General features: G+C 45.7%; 1 protein-coding gene across 1 annotated transcript; it reads right to left on the reverse strand.

Annotated features, from left to right (window-relative positions):
• Positions 1 to 1,928: 1,928 nt before the first annotated feature.
• LOC115613111 (uracil phosphoribosyltransferase homolog) lies at positions 1,929 to 4,302 on the reverse strand. The gene is made up of 4 exons (XM_030498199.1): positions 4,226 to 4,302; positions 3,313 to 3,474; positions 2,422 to 2,551; positions 1,929 to 2,061 (listed from the first exon to the last, which is right to left on the reverse strand). The coding sequence occupies exons 1-4, from the start codon at positions 4,233 to 4,235 to the stop codon at positions 1,929 to 1,931; spliced, it is 435 nt and encodes a 144-aa protein (XP_030354059.1). The 5' UTR covers positions 4,236 to 4,302.
• Between the last annotated feature and the right edge of the window lie 6,286 nt (positions 4,303 to 10,588).

Below are 10,588 nucleotides of genomic sequence, written 5' to 3' on the forward strand. Positions count from 1 at the left end.
GGGGCCAGCGCGTATAAAGAGCGAGTTGAAAAGTGGCGATAAGCACTGGTAGCTGTTGGTGGGGACATTGGCTCTCCTTGCCCTGTAACTGTGGCAGAGTGTTCTCTGCTGTTAAAGTGTGTATTATGTGTTAAAGCCAGCTGTCATGCTGTATAAAGGCTAAGGTATCCCCGTTTTCCATAAGACCCTGGATTAATTAAGAACACTGGACTACCTGTGTTCTGTAAGGCTGGTTCTTAATGTCTGCAGTTCCTCCCCTCTTGCCACTGAAACTACAAATGGCATCTGTGATACCTCCAGGGAAAGCCCATCTCCTTCAGGGTATTCTGGCGGAGAAAAGTCAGGAATTGGAAACACACAGCGGGAAGAAAACTGGCTGAAGATAAAGAGAAACAGAAGAGAAAAACCCTACAGTCTCAGCTTTGAACCTGAGGGGGCTTGTGCCATGCTGGGTATCAGTGCTAGTTTGAGCAGAGGGAAAGGTTGCGGCTCTCCAGACTCGTCTCCCATAGAGAATGGAAGGGATTCCCACTGAGTTCTGAAAGATCCCATTTTAAAGCCTGGAAAGTTTGTTTTGCAGGGAAAATTGAAGCCATTCCCTCTCGTAGTGTGAAACTTGGGAGAAGAGACCAACACCCACCGCACTACAGCCCCTTTTAGGTAGTTGTAGAGAGCGATAAGGTCTCTCCTGAGCCTCCTTTTCTCTAGCCGAACACCTCCAGTTCCTTCCTTGTAAGACTTGTTCTCCAGACCCTTCACTGGCTTCACTGGTCTTCTTCGGACACGCTCCAGCACCTCAATCATAGAATCATAGAATAGTTAGGGTTGGAAAGGACCTTAAGGTCATCTAGTTCCAACCTGCCAAGGCAGGGACACCACACACTAAACCGTGTCACCCAAGGCTCCGTCCAACCTGGCCTTGAACACTGCCAGGGATGGAGCATCCACAACTTCCTTGGGCAACCTGTTCCAGTGCCTCAATCTTACCAATCTTAACCTGCATTTCTAATGTAAATCTCGTGGAGGACCCTGAGCTGTGTTTGAAGAAAGATGCAGTAGAATTAATCACCTCATTGCTGGCAAAATGTGTTCTGAAGGGGGCTGGTGATAGGAGGATGGCAGCTAAACACAATAGGAAATGTGTAGGAATTTAGCACCCACAGAGGTGCTATTTGTGCCTTTTAAAGCTCACAATTCCTCGTTTACAGAAACAGGAGGATGATCTGGTGACCTCCTGTTTCATTCTGGCAGCTGAAGTGTGGTTTTAAGACAGGAGCATGAGCTGTGTCTGAAGCCGTGTGGATTTACAGGCGTTCTCTGAGCAGGTTCTCGTGCCCTGTCTGGGTTTGGTTCTGGTTACAGCCGTGTCCTTGTGCCAGTGCTGCGTCTCTGCCAAGCAGCAGCAGCACAAGAGCTGCCTACAAGACGTGCAGGCAGCGTCCCTGCCTGCTGGCTGCAGCGCTGCTCATCAGGTAGTGTAGGATCAATTCTTGTCTCGCTATTAAAACAGATGTCTCTATGATAACACAGCTATCGGGCTCTGAGTTAGAAACAGCTTTAGAGGTTTCCAAGTGACTCAGTAACTTTACTTGCAATTAGTTATGGCTGATTTTCCCCTTTCCTTAACAGCAGCTCAGCCTCACTTGGCTATAACAAACTCCTGTCCAGGTAGAAACAATAAATAGTCTGAGAGCTTCAGAACCACTTCACATCAATAGTCACATATCAGGGATTTGAAAGCTCCAGAATAAACATGAAACAAATACAAAAGTGGTGTAAAAATGAGGCAGAAGAAAATGCAGGAAACCTGCATGTCCGAGTGACTGAACAAGCTCCATTTTGGTTTCTTCTGCTGACTTAGAGGTGAGACCCTTACGCTGTGCCTGGAGCTTGCACTGTGTGTGCTGCATTCCAGTGCCCCGGCACAGTCAGGCAGGTTCCTCTGCGTCCTGTGGGTCAGGCTGAGGGCAGAGCTGCAGTGAAAGGTGCGTGTCCAGGAGCACAGCGGCAGCTGAAGACACGACGTGTCTTTGTTCTTCGAGGCAGCCCCAAAACTTCAGGCTATGGAAGAATAAACAAGTTAAAACAGAGAGCGCAGCAGTTTATACAACCCCAGCATTAATGCTTGACTTTGTAATGACAGAGTGCTTTGTTACTGAACCTGATGCTGTGCTCAGGCTGGAACTGACCAGAACTAACCTAAGTCAAGTATTTCCCCCTTTGGCCAAAAAGATTTTCAAACATACCCTCATTCAACTCAATAATAAAACGTAGGAAGAAACTCTGGTAACATCATAGAGTCATATTTGTTTATTGCGAGTGGGTCAGCCTCTTCTAATATACTTCTGTCCAAAGTGTGTGGGTAGAACAGGATGAACATCTGTCATTTAAAAGGGAATTCCTGGATGATAAATTTGGCACCTTTCGAGAGAGGGCAAAGGCCCCAACTTGCCATGAGGTGTGGAGAACAGGCTGAGCAGGATAATGACACTTGGTTGCACGCCATGTTCTACAAGCACTTTGACAGCCTCAATGACAGTATTGCCAGTGCCTAAAAGGGGAAACAGTGATATATTTATTATCACCCCTCTCCCCTTGTTGAAGAACTTGTCCTCAGCCCCCCAAGAACATCCGTGCTCACATTGGGGTGTGACTGAATGACACCACCATCCTTGCCCGCTGCAAAACTACCACCTCTGCAGGTATTAACTGTAGGAGACTTTGATCTCCTGAAGGAGGAACTTCATCTCCACTCTGAAACAGCTCTGCTGGGTTTGAGCACTGAAGCCAGTGGATTTTATTAAAGGCCCGAGGCAAGAAAGCTCATCTGAAATAGTAAAATAGCAATTAAGAGCTCCACGTGTAGAACCAGAATTAAATCTTACACTGGAAAAGTTACTTCATCCTGACAAACTCCTCACCACACTTATCAGATTATATTTTTTTGGTAGTATTAACTGTATTTAATTCTAAAGTAATTTACTTCTACGATTATAATATTAATCCAAAAATGTCTTTTAATAGCATGAGAAAAATACTGTTTGAGTCTTTTCTCATGGCAAATATTAAATTGATATCAAGTCTTAATGCTCCAGCCTTTCTCACAAACACAGGCATGCCCAGGTGATCTGCTCTGCATTCGTGCTGGTGCAGGCTGACTGACACGTATTCTGGCACAGCCTGACCAATTCCCTGCTGTGGCACCTAAATCAAGGAAAAACCTAATCAAAGCCCCTGAAATTTGGTCATTTTCCTTTCAGTTCCATGTCCTCACTGTCCAGATGGGTAGAACTGAATGTAACAGACACTCACTCAGTATTGGGCACATGAGCAGGACCTTTCTCCTGTAGATGTCTGGTGGGAACTTGGCGTAGTACACTTTGGCTCTCTGCGTCTCCTCGTCGCTCTGTATCAGGATCTTCCCAATGCGGATCGATCTGCAGCAGTCTCGTAATCCTTGTTCCATTGCCTCTCCTAAGAGGAGCAGCAACAAAAACCAACAACAAATTGTTACATGCTTAGAAAGGGAACAACTGCAAGTGGCTACGAGTAAACAGACAGTCCAGTGCTGTATTGCTCAAGAGTTCTAAAAAGGAGATTCTCCCCTTCTTCCCTCTGTTCTGAGTGTTAAAAACACTGGAAGCTCTTTTCCTTTTCTCTCTGCCTGGACAGAAACCCGACTGCATTCGGTGTCTCTCTGCTCCTGGGTGTCAGTGTTCACACACACCAGCACTGAGCTCTCAAAGGCGAGAGCTGGAAACGTCAGAACACACGTGCGGGGTGCGGAGAACGTTTTTGAGCTCTGCCCAGAGACACCCCGGTGCAAGATGCAGCGCAGGAAGCTGGGGGGCTGCTGGATTTTACACCCCTGACACAAAGGACTCTGCAGCATTGGGCAAAATAACCCTGAGCGTGGTTCATTTGGGGCCCTGTCCCTGAGCAGCAGTGGTTGGAGCACACAGGGCAGTTGGCCTGGCCTCTCACAGTTAACAGCTGAGAGAGAAGAGGCCAGATGAGATCTGTGGCAGCTGTTTGTCTCCTGAAATGTTAATGACAGACATTGCTTGATGTTCTGGGATCAAGGATACCTAAAAAGAGTAACTGCTGCTGGGTTTGGGTAAACCCTTGCTGGAGAGAAGTGTTGTTGCATGTTTTTGAAAGGAAGTTGCTTACAGGCTTCCAAAACATTTAATTCCTGCTCATTAAACAGCCAGAAGCTGCCTACCACTTCTCATTATGCTGACTCCACAGTTTCCCTTTTCAAATCTGACTCTTTAATACTTGTGTCCTGTTGGAGTGCTCACAAACAGGCACAAGCCTGCCTGCAAAAGAAATGGTGAGAATATCCCATTTTGCAATAAAGCAGAGCCCCACAAAAGACTCGGTTGAAGGCTGAGCCCATCTGGGGGTGGGAGTGAAAGGACGGCCTTTACTGGAGCAAATGTGGTGTGTCTCTGTCATGCTGACAGCAATGCCAAGCAAAATAATGTAGAGTAATGTAGGTAAGAGGCCTCACTAATAAATCATTTCAGGAAGATGCTGTAACATTATGAAAAGTAGGCTTTGTCGAGTTAACCAGACACTTTCCTTAATGTCAGGGTTTCAAGCAGTAGCACTGATAGAATAAACCTTCAGTTAATGAGACATCTGATCTTGTCTCTCACGATATTTTGATTGAGGAAGAGGAACCGAGGTAAGTCAATATGACAAATATTAATTGGACTGAAAACGAACTGACAAGTCTCCAAGTGTAATTGTAAGCAGAGGCATCACGGAACGAGGCACAGCTCCCTTCCTATCTGTTCTTGACCCCCCGCCACTCAGTGTGTGAGCAGTGACCTACAACAGAACATAAAATCATTACTGGTGATCTGCAGGTGCGCAGAAGTTAGGGGCAGGTCGCTGATACCAAACCTAATCTGAATCACTTAATGAGCTGAGCTTAAGTAAACAACATGTTTTTCAATGCCAGCAGATGTAAAGTCGTTAGCCTATGAATAGAGCCGCAGCTGGACTACAGGGTGGGTGACAAAGTCATAGAAAACACTGATTCAGAAGAGGAATAATCAGCTGAACATGAGCTCCTAATGAGATGCTCTGCCAAGAGGAGCTAATGCTTCTGTGCAACCAAAAAGGGAGACACAGACAAGGGAGATTTTATTACCTCTGTTGTGGGCTCCAGGAAGACTTCCCTGAGGGCTGGGAAACACACCTTGGTGAGAAAACACCCAAGGAACACAGTTTACTAAGACATAAAAGCCCAAGGGACATTTAAACGCAGTCTCTAGGAGGGCAGATGGCAGATTTAACATCACAGGGTTCTTTATCTGGCAAAGTGGTGTTTGGTAGCTGGACATCCAAATAGGTTCCTGTGTATTTTTAGCAGTGGTGAAAGTTGTCCACTGCAACAGTCCACCCACAATTTGCCGGCTGGCAGAGCGCCTGTCGCTGCAGAATCACTGCAAACACTTACTGAGATTGGGTTTTTCCAGAGGAAATGCTGTAGTCTGAACAAGAATTAATTCAGAGGAATTCAGCCTTTACGAGGCTGGAATCGGGAGCAGGTTGTTGGAACAGCTCCTGCTGGATTCCTTCTGAATACAGAACCACTATGACTGCAGGCAAGGGCGAAGGGAAGAGGTAAAGCAGCTGCACACTGGCTCAGCCGTGATTCGTGTGCGCTCCCAGTTAGGTGTAAAGGACATTTGGAGTCACCTCTCTTCCCTTTCCAGGTTTACACTATATCCATAACGGGCTGCAGCTTTCCAACACTTTTTTTTTTGCCTGTGTAACATTATCAGTGTGAGCCATAGCCGCCCTGAGCAGCACAAGCCGCAGGGCAATCAGCATGTGCAAAAAGACAGCTACCAAAACCTGGCTCTCACACTTCTATTGCCGTGCCTTTTGCTTTAACTCTGTGCTGTAAGAGCAGTATTAGTCACTGGGAAACTTAAATGTGTTACAAAGTGAGAATACAAGTAGCATCAGCCTTGGCATTTTGAAAGAAAGAACTGTGTGCTCGCTGGGTTTTAGGTTTTGTTTAGGAGAAGCAAGGACTCTGGGCAGGCAAGGACTCTGGAGAGGCAAGGACTCTAGGCAAGCAAGGACTCTAGGCAGGCAAAGACCCTGGAGAAGCAAGGACTCTTTATCTTTTCACTGATATGTATTTAGAAAACAAAATGGATTTTTTTGTGTCCAAATCCTTAAGAGAAAAAGGGAGAAAGTGGGAAACACAGGATGGGGTTGGAGGGAAGAGAGAGATCTTTCAAAGACGTTTTGTTACTCAGTGTAGGTACTCACCCTCTTATTTACACCCAAACCACGGTTCCGATGGTCACTCACTAATCCTCATCTTCAGGCGTAATTTCTAACATCTGATATGCAGCTTGAGCATGTGTCAGTGACTCTGGGTACTGCTGCCTGGTTAATCACAGGGCTGGCAGGGGGGACCCACAGTGGGTTTCTGCCGGTTCCTCTCTGCAGCTGTTTCAACAGCAAATGCTAATTCCTCTCTCAATGTTTTGCTCTTTCTGGGATTTTAAAAATAACTCGCCTAATGAAGCAGTGCTGAGCAGCTCATATGTCCAGGCAGATAGGAGTGAAACGCTTCACTTCAGAAAGCAAAGCCGTTCGTGGTGGCAGTGCCTTTGAACAAGTCCCCCAAGGCCCTTTTTCAAATAATCTCAGGACTGGCTGAAATTAATGCAGGAAGAAATTCAGAGGAAGGGGGAGAATCACGTCAAAGGGCCTGGGACTTGGGAAGACATTTCTGGGTGAGCTATAATCAGTCCCATCCTATGACATCCCTTTAGCAGTGCCATTTAATTACTTCATTACGGGCAGGGTTTGGTGTATGTGTTCTATAGCAGAGACATCCAGAACATGAAAGAAAAATGTGGTGCTTACTGAATGCTTCACAAAGATCAATGAAGCTCCTTGTCCCTTGTTAGTGCAACGAGAAGCTGAGCACAGGGTGACAGAACTGCCTGTCCAAGGGCAGCCACCAAAGCACAAGCAGAGATACAGGCTGTGGCAGTTTTCAGTTTCTCCATCAAAACCCCCGTATTTTCTTACTCAGCTTTGGTTTTCTATCTTCTGTACCTGGAGATCACTGTCCCCATTGAAGTTTACCCTGCAATGAGCACATCTGCCTCCATAAGACAGAACATATGAGAACAGCAAAGAGTGAACATCCTTGTGTATTTCCAGGAGCAGCTATAAGAGTGATTACAAAAAGAAGCTGGGCACGACATGCTTGGAAGCAAAATTGCTATGGAAAGGCAGTCATGGGGTCCAGGGAGATACTGGGCTTACTTTGGGCCAAGACTGGAGGCAGAAGCCCTTCCCCTGCCCACTTCTAGCCTTCATAGCCTCTTGGATTGATTTGCAACATTACTGTTCTCATGTTCTCTTAAAAGATTAAATCATTTATGGTGCAAGTCCTTGAGGTTTCAGGCTTACTTCTGTGGGTGCCATAATACTTATCATCGAGTAAATGTTGCTCTTTCTAGTGTATTGGTGATAAAATCTTTTTTTTCCACAGCTAGATGGATGATTATTACATTTTTCAAATCAATTCTCTTTTTTCTTTAATTGCTTCTGATGCCCTTGGCACTGCTGAGTGACAGGGTCTGCACTGCAGCCTAGGAGGCTACCAGGGTAACTCAGCAATCTCCTCACCTTCATGAGAGGAGGTTATTGATCCTAGAAGGCTGGTAGGTTTATTTGGGGCAGAGAGGTTGAGGAAAGCATCTGTCAGAAGAGTTTTCCAGGCAGAGGCTGATGCTACTACCTGTGTTAACCCTGCAGAGCATGTAAGTCTGTATCATATACAGCATGTCTGTATATTTTTCCTGAACTGTCCTTAGAAAATGCCAACTCTAGAGTGCAATTCATCATTCCCTTGAATCTTGCATCCAATAGGCTGTACTCTAAAAGGATGGAATGAAGCCAATCCAGAAGGAGCATGTGTTACTTCGGCTCTGTCCTTGTGTCAGGGAAATGAAGGACTTACACCACTGGGATGCAACTGCTAAAAACCAGAAGCTTCTGTACAGAATAATGAATTTCATCCTCCTCCTTCATCCTTCAACCAAGAACGTGGCCTGTGCCATGTCCAGAGCAATCCGGGCAACAGCACATTTCCTTTTTCAAACTGAACTCTTAACCCGGTTTGTAACCATAGCCCTAAAGTTAAACTGGTGATCACTCCTTGCTCGACAACACAGCTCAAACATGAGCCTCCCTCTCAGCCTGTTTCCTGTAAGTTAGCAGAACTTTACAGACACGGCAATAATGGAGAGATTTTTACCTTCCTGTTCTCAAATCCTAACCTAACTTCAACCAACTTTCACCAAAACTATAAAATGACTGTCTCACTTGCACCAAGAGCTCCTTGAGCTTCTTGGGCCTTTCAGATTCAGTAATTAAACTTACTCGTCAACTCTTGGTTTCAATAATCCTGGTATCGTAACCCCAACAGAAACTGGAAGCTTCCTACCCTCCAAGAGAGAAGCTCTCTATCACTCTACCTCCCAAAACCCCCTTAGGGTGTTAAGCCTGTTCACAGGAAGGGTCTATAATAGTGCAACCCATCCCTGTTGCATCAGGGCACATTGTGGAGGGGTCATGCCAAGCACCCACCTTCAAACAGAGCCAGGGTGAAATGCAGTGTGTGCCTCGAGGGCTGGGCCCACCTCGTAGCCAGGGACAGACCATGTCCCTGAGGGACTCGGGCTGATGCTCAATCTCTGATACAGGTGCTACTGGACAGAGGCCTCTCACTGAAGACAAAAAGAAAGACCTTAAATAGTCTCCACAGCCAATGTCAGCATTTTGCAGCATTACCCAATGGGACAGGAAGGAGGGATATAAATTCCTTAAAAATAATCCTCATGGTGTTAAATAATGTGATTAAGCAGGCTGCCTAATTCTCCTCCTTGGTATTAAACTGTCCTGTTTATCACTGGGGTCAGCTCTGCCCCCCTCACTGCCCTGTCCTGGGCACTCTCTGCCGCAGCACGGGGCTGACTTGACACACCACCACTTCAGCAGCTGCCTGCTGTAGAAATGTGCCCTTATCTCTCAGTCTGCAGTTTATGTTCAGTCTTTTTATTTCCCTTCATGTAATCATCAGACGTTTCTGCGTTTCGTCGTGATAAATACCAGACTGTTGAATCTCTGGGGCTGCCAAGAATTGCATCTCAGCACAGCACAAATAGAGCTGCTATTTTTTTAATTCCTTCCTTTAGTTTAGCATTTATTCTTGCTATTGTTGTCCTCAGAAGGATAAATAGGGCTGCATCTTGCTAGCATCTAATGCAATGAAATAATAAATAACATGGTGTACGGAAGGATATGAGGACTAAACATCTTATATGGAGATAGTCAAGCACAGGATGTGATAATGTGCTATTCATTATACAGGTGCACCAGTGCTCGCTACAGGATAAAATTAGATTGACTCATCTGTAGGTCATGTACCTTATATGGCTCAGAACTGGCAGAGATTTTCTGCTGTCTGTACTGGTAGTGCATTGAAACAGGAGCACGTCAATCATAGCCCTGCACTCCAAATCAAGGTTTCCATGATCACACTGTATTGCACGGTATAAGGCATAAAGGATCCTGGTCATCATGGCTTTGGTACCACATCTGAAGACATCTTTTCATTTCCACTTTTTAAATGCCACAGGTTTATCTTTCCCTTCTTCTCAAAGAAGAAGATAGATGTGCAACGTGCAAAAAGATAAGAAGCACATGATGTTTGATAGACAGCTCGCTATGTCAAGCATTAGCCAGGTTATTTGCTCTAGATCATCATCTGAAGGCACATTCAGTGGTGCTGAGTGACTCTCTGAAGTGGTGTTACTTTGATAGGCAAAACCAACTCACACCAACGATGGCTGTTTGCTGCTGCAGTAACTCATGCTGCATTTCAGACAGCAGGACAGGCTGAGCACTCACTGTGGCTCCGTTTCCTATTTCCCTTGATACCTGCATCCCCTCTGCCAGCTTACGGCCATCATTCCTGAGACACTTCTGCCATAGACCTTAGCTATAAAATGTCTTGTGCTCCAGAAAACACGTCCCTTAAATGCTTTTCTTTTTGCAAGTGGATTTGCTATCTGAAGCTGCCTTTATTTACACACCCCTATGGTTGTTCCCATTAAAAGGCTGGAAGCCTAATCATGCAGTCTGAAGACCTCTGAATCCATTCTGATGGCAGAGCAAAAAAAGGTGCAGGTATAGACGAGATAGAAGTGTCTTTCATGCTTTATGCAGGAAACAAAGAGATGCAAGATAGGAACTCACTTCCATGGGAACTCACTTGTAATTGTTTAAGCCCTTCTGTCCCCCAGACACAGGGATCAATAAGAGCCTGCAAAATCATTTTGGCTGCCTGGGTTATCTCCCTGGGTGGCTTGTCTGCAGGACAAGAGCACTTTGCAGGCTCTTGAATAGGCACCCTCTGGGTATAACTCCTGGTTGGTCTCTCTCTGGATGACAATTGCTTCTCCTTCAGCATTTTAAGATGGCTCAATGTATAAACTCGCTGCAGGGCAGGAAGCCCAAGGGCGAATGCAGA

Source organism: Strigops habroptila, chromosome 9 (genome assembly GCF_004027225.2).
Source record: "Strigops habroptila isolate Jane chromosome 9, bStrHab1.2.pri, whole genome shotgun sequence".
Classification (NCBI taxonomy): Eukaryota; Metazoa; Chordata; class Aves; order Psittaciformes; family Psittacidae; genus Strigops; species Strigops habroptila.